We start from the raw sequence: 13,623 nt of genomic DNA, 5'->3' as shown, positions 1-13,623 counted from the left end.
GGTGCAGTTGCAGTAGGCTAAGTGGATGTCTCGACTTTAATTTTTATGATTCTGTGTAAAACCTCGATAATTGTATTTTGTTGTCGCACCTCACTTGTCACTACAAAGCCAAGCCAAGGGTTGATGGCATATTTGTAGTGAATTGTACTATGAACCACATTAATTGTTTTTGGATATGTCTGCAAGACAATTAAGAGCAACTAACTGAACGTGGAAGGCTTGTGACTGGTCATATCCAATCCAATTATGAGCTAAAGTCAGTTTATGGCATATGCCCATTCCAACTGAGCTATAGTGTGTATATATAGTTTGTTATACTTCATCAGATTATGGCTTACTTCATCATCACTGTAAGCCTCTTAGACAGTCATGTAGTGGGACAACAAAAAATGTGGGCATTTAGCAAAGTTAGCTGCCATTGATGATGTTCAATCATACCTTGCAAAGAGCTGAAGTGTTCTTCTCACAGAAGGGTCAAGAAAGATCATCGAACAGCTTGAATTGGTGACCGTGACTTTAGAAGCAGAACAGGCTGGCTTCACAGTTTTAGCGCGCTGCTTGGAATGATCAGGCGGCGGAGTTTAATTCTGTCAGTCAGGACATTACTGAAGATGAGTGCAACACTGGGCTCTAGAGGATGAAATTGATATGCATTTGGTCTTTCTGACGGCCTCTCGCCAAACAAAACACTTAGCTTCAAAGGGGAGAGATGCTTAGATGGGGGAAAACAGCTAACAGCACTTCACCTTGCTTCTGTTTGGAGGTATTTTCTTGCCACCCATGGACAATGTGCGTTGATTATTCTACGGGATTGCTATTGTTCAGGGACATGTGCATTCTACCAGTGACGCAAAAACAAAAAAGCTTGAGACATCATCATTTTTCTACAGGATGGGTCATAAATTTGCATGGAACATTGCAAGATAGAACCAAAAAATGATCCTAATTGTGCATCATTACCCTGTTCACTTGGAAGATAATCGATCTTAGAACAACAGAAAGTCTACCTGGCCCCAAGTATGACAGGCTGCATTCAGCCTGCGGATTAAGATGTGATACAGAAAGTTCAAGGACTTTTGTTGGTGTCCCCGCTGAGCAAAGTGATCACATGCATGGAATGAAGGAGGCAACAGTAATGGCCAATTCTTACAGGCCATGGAGATTGATTGCAGTTTATGGAATGGGTTGACTGAGCAGCGCATCAAATTGTTAACTGTCACTGCAGTTTCACCATTAAAGCATCTATTGAAGAACCTGAATTGTAACAGACACTAACTTTGGCGTGTATATAAACATGGATGATGTGCCCACCTAACAGATGCAGAAATGATATCTGCTGGGAATGTAGAAATAGTTGAAAGTGGCGGAAGAGGACAATAATGACCATTATGGACTAGCTGATCATCCACTCATCCAGATTTGTTGCAACATTAAATGACAATGCCATATATTGCAGACTGCTGAATACAAAGTATGACCTACCCCAGGAAAGAAAGACCTTTGCCTTACTGTAAATATTTTGTAAATGTGTAGAACTGTTTAATCTGTTGTGTACTGTTTAAAGCAGTAACTTTGGATTGAATATCCACAATCCCGCTTTGTCGAGATAACTGGCAGAGTGGGAATCGAATCATGCTGGTGAATGAGAAGCCCGACTACAAGAGTTTCTGGAATCAAGTCATTTGCATGAAGTAGGTGCGTGCCTGCTAGCAGAAGAAACAAAGTGCAGTGCTTGCCATCTTGACAAAACAAGATTAAAACATCAGTGAAATTTGAAATTGATCCCCTTTTTTTAATAGGAGGACCAATTTCCCTTGGTTAACCATTTCTCTTCAGAGGTTCTCCATGTCATGATCCCCAGTCGGCAGCATTCCTGTGGGCCCCACTTCTGCTGCTCCACTCAACTGGAGATTTTGCTTAGCCCCATCAACTTTGATTATATAGAGACCACTGCATGTGACTGCTTCAAGCTCGCTCTTTGCAATTCTCACCGTCACTTTTGTTTGTCCTTGTGATTAATGTTCACAAGTAGCACACTTAGTTACAACTGAACATCTTTCAAGTGGCTGACCATGCTTTGTGAATTAAAAATAGGATTTGATAGTTTGTACAATCGCCTTCATTCTCCTCCACTTCCTTTACCAGTTTTGTGGTGTCTTGTATTTCTTGCTTGACCTCACTAGATGTTGCTGTGGTCCTGATTTTTTTTAATGCAGCTGTATCTACTGCTTATTCACACCAGATGGTGCTGCAGTTCCTGTAGTAGAATTCTTGTGCTGTTCACTAAAGCTTGCTTTGTTTCAATAATGCCTGCAAAGAAAAAACATAAAACCTATTCTGTAGTTGACAAGTTGGAAGCTGTGGAAAGACTGAAGGGCACAGCCAAGTAGAAGGAAGTATCCCTTGATTTGGATGTTCCGGGGGAACATTACGTGGGTGGATAAAAGAATCAAACAAACTTTCCAGAGAGATTGGCAGTGCTAGTATTTTAAAGGCAAGCGATGATGGCTTTAGAGAAATCGAAAAAGGCATGAGGTGAACCAGCTAGCCATTCATGGAGAATAGTGCTCCACCGATTGCTCTACAGACCATGCTGCTGCTGCCATAGAATTTCCTGTGGAGCTGAAAAAAATTGTAGAAAAAGGTGGTATACGCAAGAGCAGCTAAACAACATTGATAAAGTGGCACCGTTGTGAAACTACTGCCCAACAAAACTCTGGCTCCCTGTAATAGTCCATAGGTGGCAGGGTACAACATATAGCAATAACATTGGTATTTTCCCTACATAACACACATTTCTGGTATTTTGAATTGTAAAGTCTGTTTAGTAATCAACATGATCCTTACACATGAGGTTTTTCTGCTTACTTCAGTAAAACATCAGTATTATGTTCAAAAGCAATTGTTCAAAGCTATTTCCTGTTTAGAGATGAGACAGATTATATCAGTCACTTTTTTTTCCCTTTGAGCACGACAGAACATACTTCAAACTATATAAGACTAATTTTGTTTATTTATAGAAATCTGTAATGTAAGGTACTTTTCATAAAGAAAGACTTGCATTTATATAGTGCCTTTCATGACCAACAGACATCCCAAAGCATTTACAGACAATTAAGTACTTTTGAGGTGTAGCCACTGTTGTAATGTAGGAAACACGGCAGCCAATTTTCTCACAACAAGTTCCCGCAAACAGTAAAGTGATATGACCAGATAATCTGTTTCAATTATGTTGATTGAGGGATAAATATTGGCCAGGCCACTGGGGATAACTGGTTGAAGCGAATAGTATAGAAGCATTTAAGGGGAGGCTAGATGAGCATATGAGGGAGAAGGGAATAGAGGGTTATGCTGATAGTTAGATGAGGAAAGGCAGGAAGAGGCTCGTGTGGAGCATAAACTCCGGCATAGACTGGTTGGGCCAAATGGCCTGTTTCTGTGCTGTATATCCACTGTAATCCTGTGCTGCATATCCAATGACAAGAGGTTTCTTCTCATCTCGCCTCTGGTTCTTTTGCCAATTACCTTAAATGTGTGTCCTCTGGTTACCGACCCTTCTGCCACTGGAAACAGTTTCTCATTTACTCTATCAAGACCCTTCATGATCTTTTAAATCTCCCCATAACCTTCTCTGCTCTAAGGAGAACAACCCAAGCTTTTCTAGTTTCTCCACATAAATCTTTGACGGTGGCAGGACAAGTTGAGAAGGCTGTTAAAAAAGCACAGGACCATTGGCTTTATAAAAAGAGGCATAGAGTACAAAAGCAAGGAAGCCCCGCATCCCTGGTACCATTTTACTAAACCTTCTCTACACCCTTTCTACGGCCATGATATCCTTCCTAAAGTGTGGTGCCCAGAATTGGACACAGTACTCTAGCTGGGGCCTAACCAGTGATTGATTTATAAAGGTTTAGCATAACTTCCCTGCTTTTGTACTCGTTGCTCTGTTTATAAAGCAAATGATCCTGTGCTTTTTTTTTTTTAACTGCCTTCTCAACTTGTCATGCCACCGTCAAAGATTTATGTATGTACACTCCCAGGTCTCTCTCCCTACACCCCCTTAAAATTGTACCATTTTTATATTCTTCCTACCAAAAGGCATCAGTTCACACTTCTCTGTTAAATTGCATCTGCCATGTGTCAGCCCATTTCACCAGTCTGCCTATGTCCTCCTGCAGTCTGCTACTATCCTCCTCACTGTTAACTACATTCTTTAGTTTTGTGTCATCTTTAAAATTATGGCCTGTATGCCCAAGTCCAGGTTATTAATATATATCAAAAAGAGCAGTGGTCCTAATACCGATCCCTGGACAGTCTGAAGACTGTTCACCACTAGTCACTACTTTCTGTCCCTTAGCTAATTTTGTATCCATACACAAGGCTTTTAAGTAACCTCAGTCTGGCTTTTGCACAACCTCAGTATAAACCGGTAGATTTGACATGCAAAAAGCAATGTGCTATATGCTAAAATCAAACTGATTTTTTTATTGGTGGATTTGGAAGATTAAGATATGGCTGTGGTTTAAAAAAATTACCAAGTAGAAAACATCAGAAGAAAGTCTCCAGAGGAAGACCAATGCTTGGTATGACTGGGATTATTTTTGCTTAACATGAAGTGATGACTAACCTGGACATGTTCTGCAATGGCTGGGTGGCACGAGAAATGTAGGAGAATAAAGGGAAGATGAACCAGCAGCAGTGGAAGTAGTCGCTACCTATCTTGCAGATCAGTTTGGAAGAATGTTGCTATGTTTTAAAAGGCAAGATGATGATCAAGTGGAGCTCACAGCAAAAACAAATGAATAAGAATGGTTGTAGGCTGAAATGTGATTTTTATCCCCATAAGGATGCAGCACTTCAGCATGCCATGTATTGTCAATAATTTTTACATGTCTAATCAAACAAGAAATGCCAGTTAATTATCTATATATACGTAAACAATAGTGTACTTTGGTATGTTTTTAGCACTCCACGACTGAACCTGTTGCAGGTGAAAGACTGGCATTGGGCATTTTGTGTTGAAAGATATTGGGATTACAACAACAACTTGTATTTATATAGCGCCTTTAACGTAGTAAAACGTCCCACGGTGCTGCACAGGAGTATTTTAAGACAAAAAATTTGACACCGATCCACAAGGATAAATTAGGGCAGGTGACCAAAAGCTTGGTCAAAGAAGTAGGTTTTAAGGAGCATCTTAAAGGAGGAAAGGGGTAGCGAGGCGGACAGATTTAGGCAGGGAATTCCAGAGCTTAGGGTCTGGGCAACAGAAGGCACGGCCACCAAAGGTTGAGTGATTTATAATCGGGTGCTCAAGAGGGCAGAATTAGAGGAGCGCAGATCTCTCTGGGTGGGGGGAGGGGGGGTTGTGGGGCTGAAGGAGATTAGAGATGGGAAGGGGCGAGCCCATGGAGGGGATTTGAAAACAAGGATGAGAATTTTGAAATCGAGGCGCTGCTTAACCTGGAGCCAATGTAGGTCAGCGAGCACAGGGGTGATGGGAGAACGGGACTTGGTGCGAGTTAGGACACGAGCAGCTGTATATGAAGCTGTGGCTTTATGCAATTCTTTTTTGTGCTATTGGTAATTGTTGGTGTGCCCTGACTACTCCAATCTACAGAGCTCTTTAGTTGCAATAAGTAGTGCTACATAAAACATTTCCCTCCTTTCCTTTCTGTTCCTCCTCTTCCTGCTCCTCCCCAAAAGTTCCATTTGCTTGAAACCACATCATGCGAGGGGGTAGGAGAAAAGTGATCTTCGTAGTAGTACTTTAAATAGCGCAACACCAATTTAAAGGATGTCCGAGAGGAAATAGAAGATATATTTCTGTTCTGTTGGGGCATAATGAACAATAATTTACAGCCGAGCTACACTCATCCATTTCAAATGTGTCCTGTATTACGGCATGCAAAACAATATTCTAAAGTAATTCAAAGTTTCATCTGCCAACAGGAAGTGGGCCTCAGGATGAAGCCAATGCATCAAGCGATGAGACTGATGACGAATATACACCAGATGGTAAGAATTGGAGTCATTTTTCTTGTGTTTTTCTGTTCTGATAAGCCCCCTTAAAATATTAACTGTGTACTGCTGTCCGAACAATAGCGAAACATTAATGCAGTAGTTGTCGAAACTCTGTTGATTTTAAAATTGTTCTGAATAAATCCGTTTTTAGAAATAATTATACCTGCCAACTGCAAGACTAAGTAGTAGTAAAGAGTTGGTAAACTTTGCATTGAAAATAAAGTATGGAACATTACTAATTGGTGATTGTAATTAGATAAATGAAAGAATAGAAAACTAGTTTCCTGTGCTGCTTGGTCCGATTCATTAATGGACTAGAAATTCGGTATAGCCCCGTTTGAGGCGCTAACTTTTGAAAAGTAGAAAAAGTAGCGCCAGGCGCTAATTCTCTCCTGGGATATTCAGCTTTAGCGCTCCAAGAGGGAAGTGCTAACCACTTCTCTTGGGGCGTTAAAGTCAGAGAGCGGGGCGGTAGCGGCAGAGCGCTGAACGATTGGGAGCGCGTTGCTAACGGCATCAGAGGCTGCTTCCCTTGCTTAAAAGGAAGGGCCAATAATGGTGCACAACCTACTTGTCGCCAGTTCTGTGATGCAAGGTGACCTGTTCGACTGCCATTACAGCTCCAAACACACACAAAGTGAAGGGCTTGGACATCATGCAGCAATGAAACATCAAAAACTTTGAGCAGGCACCAGACTCGTGCAAATAATAAAGGTTGGCCTACCTGAAAACCATTCCCTTTAATTAGCGCTCCCCAAGCGGCCAGCTGTGTTGACAATGCCGCATCTTCCTGCCGTTGTTCACGCCTGGCGATACGGCAGGGGGCGGGAGGCAATTTCACATTCGGGGTAATAACGGGGCGCTGCGCACTTTGACGTCACGATTTGCAAGGCGGTAAGGCGGCAACCGGCACTAAAGTTCGCGGGCGTCTCTGCATTAGCCGTGGCCGGTCCCTAACCCGTTAGCGCCTCCCCAGGTGCTAACAGGAGGCGTTAACCAACCGAATTTCTCCCCCTTTGAATTTTCAGGTAAGCTTTGGAGGTGATTTTCTGTCTTTTTCAATAGAAACAAAAAATATCTATGTATAGTATACGCTTTCATTTAAGAAACATCTTCCACATTCAGCTGGAGTGGGCTGGCATTAAGACAATTTGAGAGGTTGAGGTCATGGCATCACAGCATATCTATATATATAAAGCGGCTCGTCTGTCTGTCTGTCCGCCTGGTCTCTATACGTTTGGAAGTTACAGAGCGTACCGACGCGCGCGTCGCCTCAAAAGAAAGCTTGCGATTCCGGACCGGTCATCGGCGTATTTACGTTTCGGCCGGACAAAAATCCCGCCCGCGGTATCCCAAAAACGTTCAGCGTTCCGCTCATTAGCATCTCATTAGCGACCGTGTGACGTCGAGGTCTTCCTACAGTTGAGTGTCGAGTGACTCGACGATTGACCAATCCTACGCTTCGGTGACCTGACCGGTCGACCAATCGGTGCGTGTGTGGGCGGGCCTTATCCTTCTGAACCGAGGTGAGTGGCCGCCATCTTGATTTTCCACGATTTTCCCCCCCACACTGTGTGTTAGGGAACTAAGGTAAATATTTCAATTATGTGTTAGGCAATTAATTAACAATTTATTTGAGTTTTATATTGTGTTTAGCAACCCCCCCCCCCCTCCTCCTCCTCACCCTCGCGCAGGGGGGACTCGGGGCCTGAAGCTGAAAAAATTTCTCTCTCTCTCTCTCTCTCTCTCTCTCTCTTTCTTCCCTCTCTCTCTCTCCTTCTCCTCTTCCCTCTCTCTCCTTCTCCTCTTCCCTCTCTCCTCTTCCCTCTCTCTCCTTCTCCTCTTCCCCCTCTCTCTCTCTCTCTCTCTCTCTCTCTCTACTTCCCCCCTCAGGTGTCGCGGGCGCGCCGCCTGAAGTTTCCCGCTCGCTAACGGCCTTGCCGGCTCCCGCGGGCCGCCCGCACTCACCGCGCATGCGCCGCCCGCACTCACCGCGCATGCGCCGCCCGCACTCACCGCGCATGCGCTGCCCGCCCGCCCGCAGCGGCCGTCCATCAGCCGCGCGATACGCGGGGGACCTCAGCAACGGCACCGGACCTCAGGCGCTAGGCAGGGGGAGGGGCCGGAGAGAGGGACAGAGGGGAGTGGGGGGGAGAGGGGAGGGAGAGAGGAGAGGGGAGGGAGGGATAGGACAGGGAGAGGGGGGACATACGGGCAGGGAGACCAAACGCCCCAAAATTGCCCTCGCGCCCCAAAATTGCCCTCGCAACGCGGGGCTCGCTAGGCAGGGGGAGGGGCCGGAGAGAGGGACAGAGGGGAGGGGTGGGGGGGGGAGAGGGAGACAGGGGAGGGAGAGAGGGGAGGGAGGGATAGGACAGGGAGAGGACATGACAGGGAGAGGGGGGGGACACAGGGGCAGGGAGACCAAACGCCCCAAAATTGCCCTCGCGCCCCAAAATTGCCCTCGCAACGCGGGGCTCCCCAGCTAGTACATCATATAAAGGCTGTCCTTGCCTTGCAACGTCAGTTTGCTTTTACCCAAATTCAGTTTGAATGTGAAGGCCCTATCAAATAGATTATCTTCTGAAGATCACATTCTTGATGCACCGTTGTGACTGAACAAGTAGTAACAAGGACAAGAAGCGGGAAGGCATTTGTGGGAGACGAGACTCCAGCCATCAGGACAAATTTGCCAAATGTATCTAAAGAATAACGTATGGTTAAAGTATCTGGATTATGCCTTGTTGGGTGCCTTATGGATAATCTGTATGGATCTTCAAGAATGGCCATGTGGCAACCCTGAATGTGTGGAATGACCCTTCACTGAATCTGAGCATTCCTGCTAGCAAGGTAGTGATAATACAAAATCATTTCACAAGCTGCAACTTGATCAGTTACCAAGTACTTTGAGCCTTTCAAAGCAAGTAACTGCTATGATTGGTTTTGATGAGTTCAGCTGTTATAATGGTAAAGAAATATTAGCATTTCTTTTACATTTAACTGAATTTAGTAATATGTGCTGCTGCAAGTATTTCAAATTGTATTCATGTTCAAGAAGTTAGTCAGCTCCACTTTGACTTTGTTATAATGGCAGTGTCTTATACCATGCAACACCTAAGCTGTGGTACACCGTATTACAGCTGAAATGTTGTCATGGCCTTTGTGTACTCGGCCGTTTCTTAATAGAAACATAGAAAATAGGAGCAGGAGTAGGCCATTCAGCCCTTCGAGCCTGCTCCGCCACTCAATATGATCCTCTATCTCAATACCATATTCCCGCTCTCTCCCCATACCCCTTGATGCCTTTTGTGTCTGGAAATCTATCTATCTCCTCCTTAAATATACTCAGTGACTTGGCCTCCACAGCTTTCTGTGGTAGAGAATTCCACAGGTTCACCACCCTCTGAGTGAAGAAATTTCTCCTCATCTCATTCCTAAATGTCCTACCCCGTACCCTGAGACTGTGACCCATCGTTCTAAGTGTCCTGTGATCACATCCTTTATAATAGACTCTAGCATTTTCCCTACTACTGATAGGCTAACTGGTCTGTAGTTCCCTGTTTTCTCTCCCTCCTTTTTTAAATAGTGGGGTTACATTTGCCACCCTCCAATCTGCAGGAACTGTTCCATAATCAATAGAATTTTGGAAGATGACAACCAATGCATCCACTATTTCCATGGCTACCTCTTTTAGTACTCTGGGATGCAGATTATAAGGCCCTGGGGATTTATCAGCTTTCAGTCCCATTAATTTCTCCAGCACTCTCTTTTTTACTAATACTAATTTCCTTTAATTCCTCCTTCTCACTAGACCCTTGGTTCCCTAGCATTTCTGGGAAGTTATTTGTGTCCTCTTCTGTGAAGAGAGAACCCAAATATTTGTTTAATTGCTCGGCCATTTCCTTGTTCCCCTGTGGTAAACCACTGTTATACCTGTCTGTGTCTGTATGTGTATTCCACTAGGTACAGGTCTGGACATGCCTCGGCTGACTCCTCCCACTATTCCAGGTATATAAGTGACTACCTCCCAGTCCCTTAGTATTCTGGACGGGTCGACCACTCGAGATTAGACCTTCATTCTTTAGTTAATAAAAGCCTGGTTGTTACTCGCTTAACCTCAGACTTTTGAGTAATTGATGGCGCATCATCCCCATTATAAATTCTCCCGTTTTTGACTGTAAGGGACCTACATTTGTCTTCACTAATCTTTTTCTTTTTGCATACTTGTAGAAGCTTTTACAATCTGCTTTTATGTTCCTTGCAAGCTTACTCTCATACTCTATATTTTTCCCCTCTTAATCAATCTCTTGGTCCTTTTTTGCTGAACTCTAAACTGCTCCCAATCCTCAGCTACCTTCTCTGGCAACTTTATATGACTCCTCTTTGGATCTAATACAGGAAACTCTTTGGTATCCGGCACCAACGGGACCGGGATGCTGCCGGTTGTTTAAAAATTCCAGATGATGGAATGTTACGTAGAGTGATCCAAATTATCTGTACATTGGCGCCGATGGTAATGGCTACTGGGATTAGAATGAGTAGAATCATCCATTCTGCATTTATGACTGAAGGCGCTTGCAAACACCTGGTCTCTTGCAGTCACATGTTGTACTCCCACCATGGTTGAGGATGCGAGTGTTCATGGAGCCATACTCTTTTCACCCCCCCCCCCCCCCCCCCCCAGGCAACCTACTGTTGCCAGGTTGTCCATGACCATCCTTGACTGGGGTAGGGATTCCGAGCTTTGTTCTGATCTATTTATTATGGGGCTACTTTTGGCTGTAGCTTACTTTTGGTGTTTAGCATGCAGGTCACCAGGTGTAGGGGTTTTACTGGTTCATAACTGGTTAAATAAAGGAAACTACGATGGTATGAGGCGCGAGTTGGCTAGGATGGATTGGGGAATGTTACTTAAAGGGTTGACGGTAAATAGGCAATGGCAAACATTTAAAGATGGCATGGATGAACTACAGAAATTGTTCATCCCTGTTTGGCATAAAAATAAAACAAAAAAAGGTGACTCAACCGTGGCTAACAAGGGAAATTAGGGATAGCATAAGATCCAAGGAGAGGACATATAAATTGGCCAGAAAAAGCAGCAAACCTGAGGATTGGGAGCAGTTTAGGATTCAGCAAAGGAGGACAAAGGGCTTAATTAAGAGGGGGAAAATAGAGTATGAGAGTAAGCTCGCAGGGAACATAAAAACTGACCTGTAAAAGCTTTTATAGATATGTGAAGAGAAAAAGATTGGTAAAGTCAAGCGTAGGTCCCTTGCAGTCAGAATCAGGGGAATTTTATAATGGGGAACAAAGACATGGCAGACCAATTAAATACATACTTTGGTTCTGTCTTCATAAAGGAGGACACAAACTCCGAGATGTCAGGGAACATAGGGTCTAATGAGAGGGAGGAACTGAATGAAATCAGTATTTGTAGGGAAATGGTGTTAGGGAAATTGACGGGATTGAAGGCCGCTAAATCCCCAGGGCCTGATAATCTACATCCTAGGGTACTTAAGGAAGTGGCCCTAGAAATAGTAGATGCATTGCTGGTCATCTTCCAAAATTCTATAGACTCTGGAACAGTTCCCATGGATTGGAGGGTAGCTAATGTAACCCCACTATTCAAAAAAGGTGGTAGAGAAAAAACGGGGAATTATAGACCAGTAAGCCTGACATCGGCAGTGGGGAAAATGCTAGAGTCCATTATAAAAGATGTAATAGCAGAGCACTTGGAAAACAGTGACCGGATCGGACAAAGTCAACATGGATTTACAAAAGGTAAATCATGCTTGACTAATCTACTGGAATTTTTTGAGGATGTAACTGGTAGAATAGATAAGGGAGAACCAGTGGATGTGGTGTATTTGGACTTTCCGAAGGCTTTCGATAAGGTCCCGCATAAGAGACTAGCATGCAAGGTTAAAGCACATGGGATTGGGGGTAAGGTACTGACTTGGATAGAAAGCTGGTTGGCAGACAGGAAGCAAAGAGTTGGAATAAAGGGTCTTTTTCCGAGTGGCAGGCAGTGACTAGTGGGGTACCGCAGGGATCGGTGCTAGGACCCCAGCTATTCACAATATATATAAATGATCTAGACGAGGGAACTAGATGTAATATCTCCAAGTTTGCAGATGACACAAAGCTGAGTGGGCGTGTGTGCTGTGAGGAGGATGCAGAGAAACTCCAGTACGATTTGGACAGGTTGGGCGATTGGGCAGATGCAGTATAATGTGGATAAATGCGAGGTTATCCACTTTGGTAGCAAAAACAGGAAGGCAGATTATTATCTGAACGGCAATAGCTTGGGAAAAGGGCAAGTGCAACGAGACCTGGGTATTCTTGTGCACCAGTCGCTGAAGGTAAGCATGCAGGTGCAGCAGGCGGTTAAGAAGGCAAATGGTATGCTGGCCTTCATAGCGAGAGGATTCGAGTACAGGAGCAAGGATGTCTTGCTGCAGTTGTACAGGGCCTTGGTGAGACCACACCTTGAGTATTGTGTGCAGTTTTGGTCGCCTTATCTGAGGAAGGATGTTCTTGCCATAGAGGGAGTGCAGCGAAGATTCACCAGACTGATACCTGGGATGGCAGGAATGACGTATGAAGAGAGATTGGGTCGATTAGGCTTATATTTGCTAGAGTTTAGAAGAATGAGAGGGGAATCTCATTGAAACTTATAAAATTCTAATAGGACTAGACAGACTAGATGCAGGAAGGCTGTTCCCGATGGCGGGGGAGTCCAGAACCAGGGGTCACAGTCTGAGGATAAGGGGTAAGCCATTTAGGACTGAGATGCGGAGGAATTTCTTCACCCAGAGTGGTGAACCTGTGGAATTCTCTACCACAGAAGACAGTTGAGGCCAATTCATTAAATATATTCAAGAAGGAGTTAGATATATTCCTTAAGGCTAAGGGGATATGGGGAGAAAGCAGGGACAGGGTACTAAATTTGGATGATCAGCCATGTCGGGTAGGTTGGTGAGGACAAGATTTAAGTAGGTTATTTCTTTATTCTGAATCCCTCAACACTTGATGCCTGCCTAGCAATGTACCTCCTAATTTTAAATTTGGGTGTCTGGTCCCTTTAACGGGCTGCGCGGGCCATTCAACATTTTGCGCGTGCGCAGAAGTTTACATTGGAAAAGCTGGTCCCGGGCTGCGCGGGACTGGCAGATAGCTGCGCAGCTTAGAGCGAACGTTGCTGCCGCGACTTGGCCAGTTTGGTCAATTGTTGTACTACCGAGCCACTCGTGGTGGACAAGTTCCCCACCTGGCATACATTCTGTACCCTTGTGATGTTCAACATAGAGGGATATGAATTTGCCACAGAGGGGGTTGTAGATGGTGATTAGCAGGAGCTTTACTTGACAAGGTGGCCAGAGTCCATGTTGTGGACTCCGAGGGGCCACTCTCTTTGGACTGTGTAATGGTACCCAGGGATGGTGATGCAGGACTCCGATTCTATTATTTAATAAAAGTCTTGCTCCTGTGAAGCGCCTTGGGACGTTTTACTATATTAAAGGTGCTATATAAATGCAAGTTGTGTGAGTACAGCCAGCCTGTGAGTCAGAAGAAATTTATTACTACTGAACTTCATAG

General features: G+C 44.4%; 1 protein-coding gene across 11 annotated transcripts in view; it reads left to right on the top strand.

Annotated features, from left to right (window-relative positions):
• LOC147102099 (general transcription factor II-I-like) overlaps positions 1–13,623 on the top strand; it is a 209,191-nt gene that overhangs the window by 102,137 nt on the left and 93,431 nt on the right. For all 11 annotated transcript variants that reach the window (XM_085964295.1, XM_085964294.1, XM_085964296.1 and 8 more), the window contains one exon: positions 5,953–6,018. In XM_085964295.1, the coding sequence (XP_085820421.1) occupies positions 5,953–6,018 (66 nt within the window). The remainder of the gene's footprint in view (positions 1–5,952; positions 6,019–13,623) is intronic.

This window comes from Somniosus microcephalus, chromosome 22 (assembly GCF_052327205.1).
Source record: "Somniosus microcephalus isolate GS21.2 chromosome 22, FLI_Smic_1.0, whole genome shotgun sequence".
NCBI classification, from domain to species: domain Eukaryota; kingdom Metazoa; phylum Chordata; class Chondrichthyes; order Squaliformes; family Somniosidae; genus Somniosus; species Somniosus microcephalus.
This window is presented reverse-complemented; position numbering and strand designations above follow the sequence as displayed.